The sequence below is a fragment of the Medicago truncatula genome, chromosome 2, assembly GCF_003473485.1.
Source record: "Medicago truncatula cultivar Jemalong A17 chromosome 2, MtrunA17r5.0-ANR, whole genome shotgun sequence".
Taxonomy (NCBI): domain Eukaryota; kingdom Viridiplantae; phylum Streptophyta; class Magnoliopsida; order Fabales; family Fabaceae; genus Medicago; species Medicago truncatula.
This window is the reverse complement of record NC_053043.1, coordinates 457141-471028: the sequence shown is the minus strand read 5'-3', so window position 1 is coordinate 471028 and position 13888 is coordinate 457141. Positions and strand designations below refer to the sequence as shown.

At 34.0% G+C, this 13888-nt stretch overlaps 1 protein-coding gene across 1 annotated transcript; it reads right to left on the bottom strand.

Moving 5' to 3' along the window:
* Positions 1-5544: 5544 nt before the first annotated feature.
* LOC11418814 (protein EI24 homolog) lies at positions 5545-12760 on the bottom strand. The gene is made up of 11 exons (XM_003592909.4): positions 12490-12760; positions 11281-11431; positions 10796-10848; positions 8640-8774; positions 8458-8521; positions 8236-8321; positions 8073-8155; positions 7500-7576; positions 7031-7146; positions 6038-6143; positions 5545-5877 (listed from the first exon to the last, which is right to left on the bottom strand). The coding sequence occupies exons 1-10, from the start codon at positions 12654-12656 to the stop codon at positions 6077-6079; spliced, it is 999 nt and encodes a 332-aa protein (XP_003592957.2). The 5' UTR covers positions 12657-12760; the 3' UTR covers positions 5545-5877; positions 6038-6076.
* Positions 12761-13888: the final 1128 nt, after the last annotated feature.

Below are 13888 nucleotides of genomic sequence, written 5' to 3'. Positions count from 1 at the left end.
GCGAACCAGGTGGTCGCTTAAGTGAACATGTCCAGTTTCAGTCACTTTGATCTTTTGTTCCGGGTCTTTGGGGGCCAATCCGAGTTTTCTTAAATGATTCTTTAAGCATGTTTAACTACTGTTAATCCCCTAAAATCTGCTGGAACAATGATTGCTCGCCTATACTTGAAATTCTTGAATTGAGTCTTAACTTGTGAAATTGTAAGAATTCCAAACTTTGTCGGAAACATATTTTGTAAACTAGTAAAGCTTGCAAGTTGAACCTACAGCTCATATAGACTTAGGTAATACTTGCAAGAGTGGTCAAACATCTTAATCAAGTAGAAAGTGATATTTCGGGCGGGAAAGTGGAAAGTTGTGAAAACGGGATTTTCATATGAACTTAAGTTGTGCTTGGGTTAATGTTGATGATCCGGAGGCGACTTAATTTCATGAATACATTGTCGATTAAGATTGTTTGAAGGTTTTCAACTTGTCTATGTCGTTTTGTCTTGGAGTTGCCAATGTTGGCCGGTGGCCACTTGGTATAGTTTTAGTTGGAAATATTTCTCAAACCAATTGTCTTAAGAAATGTGGTGGCTATGTTTATATAACTAAATGAAGTTGTATGAATGAATGATTATGTGGGATATGATGTCTATCATGAGATGTGTAAGAAATGTTTGAATTGGTGAAACTATATCTGATAGCTGATGTTGAATGAAATTGTTGATTATTGATAATCATGTTGATGTGTGTTGATGAATACTATGATTTAATTGTGTGTGGGCATGTTTTCTTGATAATGCAATGTGTGGAGATAATCAATATAATTGGGTGTCGTCCTATATATTGAGGTTGAAATTGTGGATTGTTGTCGCATTATCGAGTCCTTATACATGTCCATGCATCATAGTCGAGATGAAATGATGATTTATTCATTATGGGCTTCGGCCTGGCAGAGATCTTTTGAGATCTAGTTATAGGGCTTCGGCCTGGCAGAGATCTTTTGAGATATGGATACGATGTTTTATTCGTTATAGGGCTTCAGCCTGGCAGAGATCTTTTGAGATCTGGATTTGGGTGACGACCCTTTTTGGAGATTTGGTACCACATGCATATATGTGTCAATAGGTGCATATCATGGCATGAGTCTTATTGATATATGTGATTGGTGATTGTTCATGAGATGTGATTAATGATTATTCATGATAAATGTGATTGGTGATTCTTCATGAGATGTGATTAATGATTATTTACGATAAATGTGATTGGTGATTGTGAATGAATAATTGTGACTTGATAATTGTTCATATGATTGATGACTATTGATGTGAAATATTTGACTTGATAATTGTTCATATGATTGATGACTATTGATGTGAAATATTGAGGTATGATGTAAGTATTAATGTGTGGTTATTACTGATCAAATGCATGATGTTAATTGAAATATTCATGATAATTGCTATTTGGATTATGATAATGTAATACTTACCCCCAGTTGTTTTAACCGCCTATCTGTCTGTATGGATGGGTAGACGTTGTGCATGAGTAGTGCTTGGTGAGTTGTGCTTGGTGATATCGGGAGATTTCTCCGATATCGGTGTTGAGTCGACTCTGATCTAGGCTTGTTGTGTCGGTCTAGATTAGGTTATTTTTGGATTTTGTTTTGTTGGAGATTACCCGTTTGTTTGGGATTTTTGAGATGCATCTATGTGATGTAATTTATTGATTCATGGCATGTACAAATTTGGATCACTCTGGTTTATATTCCATTGCAACTGTTGAGGTTTATATACATGTTTATTGTTTTTTTTTTAAATTTTGAATGTGGTGTAACCTCTATTTCTTGAATAAATGTATTATTCGCATGTTTAATTGCTTTAATAGAAATATGAGTGTTACAACAACCACCACGAGCCATACGACGACGAACGATCTGGGAGAACGACGAGGGAGGATTAATCGTGGAGGAAAGTCGCCACACCTGCTGCCGCCGGCAATGGAACAACCAGGACCGAGCACCCAAACAAACGAACCTTAGCACAATACCTAAAAAGAAACAAAACACGAACAAACAGGAAAGTACAACAGAAGAGCAAAAAAGATAACATAGATTCCAGCAATAGGCCGCGTCGCAACCTCCTCTGACTTGTCTACCAAAACCAAACCGGACCCACCACAGTCAACAACGACGACGACAACCAGAACAGAGCTAACCACCGCTAGATCCGCAGCTGGCGACGCTGGATCCAAGGGTCGCCGTTGGACAGAAACAAGCAAAAGGCGGCGAAAGCGACGAACCCAAGCTGGAACGAAGATGGTGATGCCGCCGTGAAGGCCACACCATCGGTTGCGTGGATCTACATCGCAAAAGCAAAGGATTTGGACTGACAAGGGAGGAAGCAAGTCGGTTGTTGGGGAAGGTTGGAAAAGTTAGAGAGCGGTGGGAGCGTTAAGTTAGAGAGAGGTCAGTCAATCATCTTATGTTTTATTTATGAAGTGGTTAAATCCAAGAGAAATGATATTTGAACAACTATTTTGTAATAATAATTTTATGATAATTTTTTCTTTTATATTTATATTATGTTCTTATTTTATATCTCAACTATTTTGGTTTTTTTTTGTGTTAAAATCTTTTTTTTGTTTTGTTTTGATTGTCCCACAAGTTGTTTCATAAAATTATATTACCAGACCAAAATGTGTTTAGTATAAGGCGTGTCAAAGAAGACGTGACAAAGTCTTCATTTGTTTAAGCCTCCATTGTATTGTTCCCTCTCCAACAAGTAAGTCCTAATTATTTTTCCTTAGGTTTTCTCTTCCAGTTTCTTCATTGAGGGGTGGTTTTGGGTCAATTTTTGACCTGAAATCACCCCTCTTCATCCTTTTCTCTCTATTTCATTTTAAATAAGCGATTTTCACATAGATATAGGTTTTTTTCTTCGTGATTTCGTCATCTGAGTGTCGTGGTGTGCTGTTCGTCGTCTTGTACGACGTTGTTTGATTTTCCGTCTTGTTGCGGTGTTCATTTGATTCATATTGAAAGATCGATTATTTAATCAAAGATTTAGGCGTCAACGTTGCAGATCCGGATGCATAGGTATTTCAGTCATTTTAATTTTATCATATATTTTTGTAGACATTATGCCATTATATGCTATTAACTTTGATGTTTTGAGTTTGTTCGTAGATTATCTTTTATGTTTTTAGTGGTGTTGAATGATATACTCTATCGATTTGAATGAATGAATATCGTTTTATTTTTGTAAAAAAGAAAAAATTGTAAAACTATCTTAATGATGCAGTGAATCAAAAATAGAGAAAAATATGCATTATTGATTATTTTAAAATGGACTTGCAAAACTCCTGATTTCGTTGCACTGTGTATTAGATTTTCGTAGATTTTTTGAAGAATAGTTTTGTGTAGATTTAAACATAAAAGTCGGTGAAAATGTAAGTTAAACTTCTCTTATACAAGGTGGGTAATTTTCTCAAATATTTTTTTTTTTTAAAAGGAAAAGAGATATTATTAACTTTCTCAAATAAGTTTTGCATAAGTAGTGTATTTTTTTTTTTGAAACAATATATTGATATTGACCATTGATATTTACATTATTATTAAGAGTTTTTCTAATTACACTCTGTTTAATCCTGGTTGCATCCTAAAATGATAAAATTATCATTCTATAAAATTTAATTTTCAAAAAGCATCTTCCTTTTTTCTTGGTTACACCCTAAAATTCCTCTTCAGTTTAAGTAGGTCATGTAAACTTAGTTTCAGTAGGTCATACTTAAACTCAGTTTAAGTAGGTCATGTAAACCGAATTAAGTGTACATTTAAAAGTTTAACATTGTTCAATGATTCTACGTAATCTCAATTTACGTATGTACATGTAAACTTATTTTAAGTAAGTCATGTAAACTAAGTTTAAGTGCACATACTTAAACTCAGTTTAAGTAGATCATGTAAACTCATATGTAAACTGAGTTTAAGTATATATACTTAAACTCAGTTTAAGTAGGTCATGTAAACTGAGTTTAAGTAGGTTATGTAAACTGAGTTTAAGTGTACATCTAAAAGTTCAACCTTGTTCAATGATTATACATAATATCAGTTTAAGTATGTACATGTAAACTTAGTTTAAGTAGGTCATGTAAACTGAGTTTAAGCATACATACATAAACTCAGTTTAAGTAGGTTATGTAAACTAAGTTTAAGTAGATTATGTAAACTAAGTTATATGAACATACTTAAACTGAATTTAAGTTAACCTCAACAATGTAAAACTGAACTATTAAGATCAATATATTGATATTAAAAAAAAAAATCAAAAAAAAAAAATATTGATATTAAAAATATGGAGATGGTGAAGATGCAACGAACTCTTAATTCCTGTAATTGAAAAACGATACTAAATTTAGACAATTATGATTACAATATTCTTTTTTATTCAATTTAGTAGGATAATTACCCCACTATTTTTAACGACATCGAGTTCGAGCCTATTACCTCCTATAACATAGTTTATAAGATCGTTATATTAAAGTTCCCTTAACACCTGCTTTCTAGAACCGTGAGCTCCTTTAGAGTAGATTTATTTCAAGTAAAAAAGTACTAGAGAAAATGTTAATCTCTCCATCTCAAATTAGGTGTCCTCCTTCCTTGTTTTGCAAAAGATGGTTTGGCATTTACGTAAGGAAAGAGTTAGAAAAGGAATTAGATTCTTAAGCTAAATTTAGAGAAAGTTTATGATAATAGAGATGACATTCGATTTTATTATCAAATGGCAGCAACATTGAGAGCTTTTCACCAATGAGATTTTATTGGCATCACTTTGAAGGTAGTCAAATCTCAAATTTATCACATTTTTCTTTTCTTTGAAGTGGATATGCTATTGCTAGATGTACTTGTTTTTTTGGTAACTTTATCTTATTTTTGTTAACTTGGTAGTAGATGCATGAGTCTAAAAGAGTGGTATGAGACATTTATTCTATGAAAGAAGCAAATAAGTGGTTGTTGGATTCATCCATTTTTAATACAGCAGTGTGTAATTGAATTTAGATTTGGCTCCTCAGAGTTCCTTTCAATATTCAATTCTTCATGTCGCAATTGTGTCATGGTGCTAAACTTGTATGGTCTACCTTGAAGAGGAGAGGGTTGGCTGGTCATGATTCCATTCTTTATGATTACGGCTACGGAGCTGTGAGAAAAACTAAATTCCAGTGGTGTTGATTCCAGCCCATGATTTGGCTGGTGACAATATGTGGTTGAAGGAAGAGATGGACAGATATGGGTTATTGTTGCGGTTATTCTTTGGAAGGTTTAGTGCTCCAGGGATAAGTGTTTGTTTGAATCTATTAAATACTCTATTTTCAAGATTTATGCTCATGTATTAGCCATTCATGTTATAAGCCTTAGGGCTAGTCTCACAATTTTGGTCTATGGGGATTGTGTCTTATCACTTGGAATCCTCCTCCTATTAGAGATTAAAGATAAACAGACATTCACAGTATAAAGCTTAAATGATCAACTTGAGCAAAAAAATAAATAAATGCAATGCATTAAGAAAAGTTAAAGGATCACATAAGTAATTTTGCATAAATATATTGACGAGGGTTATGAATATTATGTACAAATTAAGACTTACAACTTACAACCAAATTCAGTATAATCTATACAATGTAGAAGGTAGCGGTCGAAGGACTACAAGCAGGATTCCTAAAACACAAACCCCAAGTTAGGGCAGATCCTACACAAAGTAGAAATTCTCTATAACATGGTCGACTTAGTTCCGGCAGCAGTTTGCAGCGTTAAGCCTTTAATCTTCTGCACCTGAATTAGGAAATCATGTAGTGTGTAGTTCACTCCGCATCAGCATGTTAAATAAATTTATCCTACAGCATTAAACAGAACAAATTAACCAACCTATAGTAAAAGATAAAGTAGTGGGAGACTGGGAGGGTTATATATGCCCAATAAATATAGCATATTAAAGCACTGTAAGTGAAAAATATACATGGCTTCGGTGGACAAAATCACAGTTCGTGTTCTTACCAGTTGTCAGTTATGCCAGAAGCGTTGACTACAATAATCTTATTTTGCTTTTCTGTCTTGCATCCGGTCCCGTTTCTCCAGGGGTAAAAGAGATAAAATCCACATCCTACATAAACCAAAATCAAAGCATTTGGTTACAATGATAATAACTCCATAGGTACTTTATTTATTATACAATCAAGCCTGTCCATTACCCATTGCTATGTTAAGTACATAACGATTTCATAAACCCACCACACCCTAAGTAAAAAATCTGAATAAGAAAGAACTTGAGAACCAATTAAGAATTACTTATTAGTTATGACTGTTCAATTATCCCCTTAAAAGCATCCCAAGTCGTAACTTCGCAGAAAAATAGAATGAGAAATAGTGGAGAAGTACAAGATAATTTAATCACCAAAATATAGCTCATAAATGAAAAAGAGATCAATTATCCAATATCTTAGAATTACTTGTCAAGTAAGTTAATAGATCTTTCATATGAAACTAGGAATTAACATTAGACAATTCGTTTTCGAATTCTCTATAGAAGTATAAAATAAAGAAGGAAAGGAAAATATCAGTAACACTGTTGATAGTCAAATAATGAAACAAATAACAATATTAATAAAGTTTGAACAAATTCATTTCACGAGTAGCGATTTTCAACAATAGTGGTGAGACAGCAATAGCTTTACTATATATTTCAACTTAATAAGTTAAAGCATTTAGAGACAGCAATAAGAGGAGAGTCAAATGATGGAAGTGTATGACAACTAACAATGATTTGACAGCCTCAAAATTGTCAAATAATTACAGATAAATGCACCGTGCTTCTTTATTGAAACAACTTGCACTTACAGTGGCAATTAACGACTTCATCTAACATACGAAACCATTAGATATTAATCATTGATCAAGTACCCTTTTGGGTCACTTGCTTAGTAGCTAGGTTTTTATAATGCAATGTCTGTCTAGAGTATAGAGTGAAGGAATAAGTAATAAAGAGCTTACGACACATTATCTGCAACATAAAATATTGGAAGCCTTTCCACTCCTGCAGCTCTCCATTTATTTTTTTCAAAGGATATTTCTTGTTCAGCCTCCGACCCAGTTGCAGTTAGAACAAACTGAAACATACAATGCATGATATTAATTTAACATCACTCATGATACTATAGCATAGCATGATATTTTAGTTTTCATTTACAAAAATGAATACAAAAAATGCATAAAAAGTCAAATTCAATGTGGGAAGAATGGGTTTGGATTCCAATGTTAAAGATTCACATTTCACAATACCGTGTCATGAGAAATTTGTATATATATATATATAAAGGTTAATAAGGTCCCAGATATTTAATACATGAAAGGAGAGAAATGGATACAAAAACTTACATGACAGTCAAAATTTTAACATCAGAGAATCCAAATAAAGAAGGGGAAAAGAAATATAAGGGTCACAACCAACAGTCATACATACCAGTGGATAAAGTATAGCCATAATCCCATAACTCACAAGAGGAGAGAAAAAGAATATAGCCAAAACACAAGGACTTCCTGTAATGGCACAAATCACTCGTTAGTCTCAAATACGAAGGAACCATAGGATAGCTAGTAAAAAAAATTGTTCCATAGTTCAATATTCTTCAACAAGAAAATGGTGTTAGATTGAATTTTAAACCTCACACAAGCCTCCTAGGAAACAACACTAAATTATTGCCATTCTGCTTCGTAATTGCACACTTCCCAAAGTAGAAAGGCCTCAATCCTCATTCCCATACACCCAATCTATCCCTTCATAACAACCCGTAATATTGTCTCTCAGAAAATATGTTAAGAACCGGTTATTTTAATTTTTATTGCAAAATATATTGAGACAAAAGACCGGTTCTTCCTCCCAAGGTTTGTAAAATAAGTTGTTTTTATCTGAGAGGCATCAAAAGAAGAGATTGCATGATCTTAAACATATATTTTTTTAGTGAAACAAACTGGCATTCTTAAGAAAATTTTTGAAAAAAAAAATGTTATTTTAAAAAAATGCTAAAATCTTTACCAAAACCAGCAAAAAATGGCCAGTAAGATTCAAAGTAGTCCAGCCTTCTGTCAAGAGCCACTTCGTTGAAATTCCATTTATACCTAATCAAAAAGCATACTTTCAAACTTGTATCCAATTGGTGAAGGAGAAGATTAAGCAAGGGTGTATTTGGACCACATACTCGAAGCAGTAATATGCATACATCCACGAAAGAAGTAAAAAATTGAGCACCTTTCCTATGTATGGTATGAAACCAGTTGCATAAACCTGCAAATAACATAAGAAATTGCATGACTTTAAACAACTACGAAGAATAAAACAAACCAAAATCAAGTTTACTGAATATAAGGCATATATAATATCTTTATTAATCTGGGAACAGAAAATATAATCATTTTATTACCTCAAGAAAGAAAACGCTCAAAAGGAGTATCGAGTACACCTGCTCTCCTATTCCAATCATGACCCTGGGTTAAGCAAACACAGTAGCTGAACCTTTTAGTTCTGATTAACTCAGTAAGACTTAATATCAATTAGAAAGAAAAAAAAAATGCAGCATGAAGTAACTACTAGTTAGAACTTAACCCTCCAAGGCCAGATGGTCTTTTTGCTTGATAAGCATTTTGCATAGTTACTGTGTTGTTTTGGCCGGAGCTGTTATCCACAGTAAACTTAGATCTTCCCATTGCGGCATACCCATACTTAGCAATGTCATTGTACCTAAAAACATACCCTTATCACTTTTTGTAGGAATAAATACTATCTTATAAAGGTAGAGTGGTATCGATATATTCAACAAGAAAACAAAAAAAAATTAAGAGCAAGAGTTCGAAAAGTCGAGAAAACTCCTAACCCCAGTCTCTCAGCGAGAAAAAAAGAAAGAAAGAAAAAAAGTGCCCTCCTCTCTTCTCAGTGATTCACCCTCCTTACAACAGATTCATTTTCTATGTCCTCTAAAAGCCCACTCCCTCCAAACTCTCATACTTTCAGTAGCATTACTTATTTGATAAGTCTGCAGAATAAACCCATAGGGCCATAGCTTTTGGATCCTTTATTACAATCCAATAATTTAGATAACAAAAAGCAAAACAACATACTAGTCCATAACCACTTTGTAATACTTTATTAGATATGGAAATCTAAACTTAATAATACTTTGTTTGTGAATGCAATGAGCATATGATAATCAACATAAACATTACCCTATGGAGCCTAACACTATTTGGCAATATTGATGTGTTTGACACCTATGTTGGGAGTCATAAGCTAGAATTCCAAAAAGAATTTCAATTCAGCATTGTTTTGATAGAAAAAGAAGCAGTCCAAAATACTCGTTAGGTAGGATTGCATACATGGGGAAATTATAGGGGAATTAAGCTAATGAGTCATACCATGAAGTTACGAGAAAGGGTGATCGAAAGAAGACTAAGAAAGGAGACTCGAGTTACGGATAACCAATTTGGTTTTATGCCTGGGAGGTCGACTATGGAAGCAATCTACTTACTTCGACGCGTGATGGAGCGATATCGGACGGATAAAAAAGACTTGCACTTAGTTTTCATTGATTTGGAAAAGGCGTACGATAGAGTACCGAGAGAGATTTTGTGGAAAGCCCGGGAGAAGAAAGGGGTTAGGATTGCCTATATTAGGGCTATCAAGAATATGTATGAGGGAGGTTCGACTAGTGTGAGGACGCAGGATGAGACTACCGAAGATTTTCCCATAACAATAGGATTGCACCAAGGGTCAACCCTAAGTCCTTATCTTTTTACTTTAGTTTTGGATGTATTGACGGAACACATCCAAGAGTTAGCACCGAGATGTATGCTTTTTACAGATGATGTAGTCTTGGTGGGTGAGTTGAGGGAGGAAGTGAACGGGAGGCTAGAGACCTGGAGGCAAGCCTTAGAAGCGTATGGATTCCACTTGAGTAGAAGCAAGACGGAGTATATGGAATGTAACTTCAGCGGAAGGAGAAGTAGGTCTACCTTGGAGGTTGGAGATCATATCATACCCCAAGTTACACGGTTTAAATATCTTGGGTCCTTCGTACAAAATGACGGAGAAATAGAAGCAGATGTAAGCCATCGTATTCAAGCTGGGTGGTTGAAATGGAGAAGAGCCTCAGGTGTTTTGTGCGATAAGAAAGTACCACTTAAGTTGAAAGGAAAGTTCTATCGGACAGCAGTCCGACCGACGTTGTTGTATGGTACGGAGTGTTGGGCGGTTAAGAGTCAACATGAGAATCAAGTAAGTGTAGCAGAGATGAGTATGTTGCGTTAGATGAGTGGTAAGACTAGACATGATAGGATTAGAGAGAGAGTGGGGGTAGCACAAGTTGGTAGAAAATAGGCTTAGATGGTTTGGGCATGTAGAGAAAAGACCCGTAGATGCCGTGGTAAGAAGAGTAGATCAAATGGAGGAGAGTCAAGTTAAAAAAGGTAGAGGAAGACCTAGGAAAACTATTAGAGAAACCATTAGAAAGGATTTAGAGGTCAGTGAGTTGGATCCAAATTTAGTGTATGATAGAACACTATGGCGTCATTTGATCCATGTAGCCGACCCCACTTAGTGGGACAAGGCTTGGTTGTTGTTGTTGTTGTATGGAATTTCATTTCTTAGTAATGCAGACGTAAAGAAATATGAAATAACTTAACCGGGAGAACGGCTATCAAGGGCAGCATAATGGATCCAACATGATAAAAAAAGATTAGGAGAATAGATTAAAAAGTGAAAATTACCAGAGGGTGCTCAGAACTATGCTAAACACATATAATGGGTAAAACCAAAGAGCCTGCAAGGAGACAATCAGAAAACATAAGTTTGAAAACCACGTTTATTGAAAGCTTTTACATTACAATCTAGATATAGAAAGACATTTGGAATACATTTTAGCAATGAAAAATGAAAAAAAAAAAAATCCTCAAATGCAATTATGCAACAATCTTGCCAAGCACTGGCTTTTGAAACTTATATTTCTATTAGGCATGTCATGCTTTTCTAAATCAATGTATGGATCAATGAGATCACTAGCATGCAGAGCAACTTATTGGTGTAAATCCTATTCAATGCAAGTTATTTGAACTGCTTTTCTTTCTTTCGGTATTATTATTATTATTATTATTATATAAATCAATGTTTTGGAAAGAAAGGAAGAATAATAACAAGCAACAAAACGATTTTTAAGGTCACTGTACACTTTAAAAATAGTATAGTATGTACTTACATAAAAGAGTTGAATGAGAACAAGACGTAAGAAAGAATAAAATTTCAAAGTTCCAGCTAAGGCACACAGTTTATGAGAAACAAGCTGCGAGCATTGATCGGGTAATATCCACCACAAAGCAGGGATGACAACCGAGTTTAGGACGAATATACTGCACAAAACTTAAAATGTTCAAATCATCAAACACATAGATTATGCAGGTATAAACTAATAACTGTGAGTCAGAATTCTTCCGATCATCGAGTAATACTCTTGGTGGTTTGGGAGATGAAAATAAGGGTTAAATGATGGATTAATTGTTTTAATTAATCAATTATGTATTTTGCATAATGAATTATTAAGAATTTATTGATAATATAAAGCATGGGCAATTGTTATTAAGCAATTATCATCGAATAATTGTTTGATTAAGCTTTGTTACTGAACTAACCGGAATGGGTTGGATCGCTCTGTTAAGCCCAATGAGAGGTTTTTGTCCTTGGCTGTTTAGCTATTTAAATGTCACTCCATCAGACGGTTAAGTATACGGTGAAAACCTAAACTTTGAAATCTAGACGTTAATGAGCGCAGTTAATCCTCTCACGTTTTCTTTCTCATGCGTAGTTAAACCTAAACTCTGCAATCTCTCTCATGCTTTGCTCTCTTATTAGCTATCTCTGCAATCTTAAAGCTACACATATTCTTGACTTATCTCTATATGAATATGCTATAGTTTTGTATCTATGAATTCGGTTATGCTGTTAAAATTTCAACATTAAAGTGATAAGGTCATAGGTTCAACTCCCCACACTTTCTTGTCAAAAAACTCACCGCACTTAACAAAATAAAGACTAACAACCAACATTTGTCATCGACTCATTTCTAAAAAGAAAAATGAATTCTTCCAATCATCTTCAATGTGTCATTATGTCAAAAATGATTCATATGTATGGCAAAATATCTCATTCGTAATAGCTTTGTTTGGATAAACAATTTAAGTTGCAGCTTATAGCATAAGCGCTTATGTATAAACTACGGGCATGTTTGCATTAACTTATTTGAGCTTATCTACTAGCATAAGTTTTATGAGATTGTTTGGGAGGACTTTTGAAAACAGCTTATGACATTTTTCATAAGCTATTTTTAACTTAATTTGATAAGTTGTACAAAAATAGTTTATGTAAGCTTATACATAATAAGGTGGAAATAAGTAGTAGTAACGTAACTAACCTTCCTAAGAAAATGAAACCATTAAGGAGGAAACACTGGCCAGTTCGGAGCATAAGAGGTTTGGACCTGAGACAGAGAATAATAACGCGATGAAGACAACAAGCTTCTCTCAAACCCTCTAACCATAGAATACCACCGGACTTCAACCTTTCCATTCCTGATCGCATCAACGCTTCTTTCTTTCTTTCACTTCAACCTAAGAATCATCCCAATCCAATCAATTTTATTTTATTTTTTTACAAACGAATCAATGTTTTTTAAGGAACCGATAAACTATTTTTTTCGAGGTTACAAGAGCATCCACAATGGAGACATCTATTTTTTAAATGAGTTATACATCGTTTATTTATCATTTTTTGATAATAGTACTTAAGAGCATCCACGTTGGTGAGGTCTTCACCAATTAAGATATGGTATCTAATAGGTTCCTCCAATGTGGATTTTTTTTTTTTTTTTTAGATTTTCTAGGACCAAGTGTCTCACTTAGAGCATACACGGTGGTAAGGTCTTCACCATTTAAGACCTGGTACCTAATAGGTACTCTCATTATGGAAAAACAATTGGGGATCTTAAAAGATCCAAGGTCTAACTTAAGACCCCATTCTTAAATGGGTTCACATCACTTTTTATTAAAATAATAATTTTTACGACTATTAAATAATATTTGTGGGACCCTATTAGACATTTTTTAAGGATCTCCATTGGAGTGGTTGAGTACATATTAAGTACTATTATTAAAAAAATATTAAAAAGTTATGTGTCCATGTGAGACTCGTTTAAGACCTCAAAGTTTAGAGTATGCATTGTGGATGCTCTTAAGACCTCAATGTTTAAGTGGACCTCACATTACTTTTAATTAAAATAATCATTGTCATTGTACCGTTGCTTTTCAATTGAAATTTACTTTGACTTTTTAATGTTATTGGTGGAACCCACATAGACATTTTGTTAGAGAGTCTCTATTGAAGTGTTTGAGTACCTATTAGATACTATTATTAAAAAATATAAAAAAAAAATGATGTGTTTATGTGGGACCCGTTTAAGACCTCAAAATTGAGGTGTGGGTCCCACTTAAGATTGAGGGTGGTATCCACAATGGTAGGGTCTTAACTATTTAAGACCCGGTACCTAATGTAGGAGTATTAACTTAATTAGCATTGACCAAATCAAATAATGATGGGTGTAATAATATCAGTAAATGGAAATCATATCTTATAGTAACTAGCCAATTAGTATAGTTGACTGTTCCATGATTTGAGCAATATTCATCATTGTATTCCATGTATATATGGCTACACAAATGTAAATATATTGAATTAACAAAATACTACAAAATTAACTGAGCCTTTTGCCTAACAGCAATATTTTCCTTTACGATCCCATCTTCAACCTCCACCCT

Coding starts and splice junctions, on each gene's coding strand:
- LOC11418814 (XM_003592909.4), bottom strand. CDS start 12,656: ATGCGATCAGGAATGGAAAGGTTGAAGTCCGGTGGTATTCTATGGTTA. Junction 10,849..11,280: donor TTCTCATTCAACTCTTTTAT/GTAAGTACATAC, acceptor GTCTCCTTGCAG/GCTCTTTGGTTTTACCCATT. Junction 6,144..7,030: donor TATGTTGCAGATAATGTGTC/GTAAGCTCTTTA, acceptor TGGTTTATGTAG/GATGTGGATTTTATCTCTTT.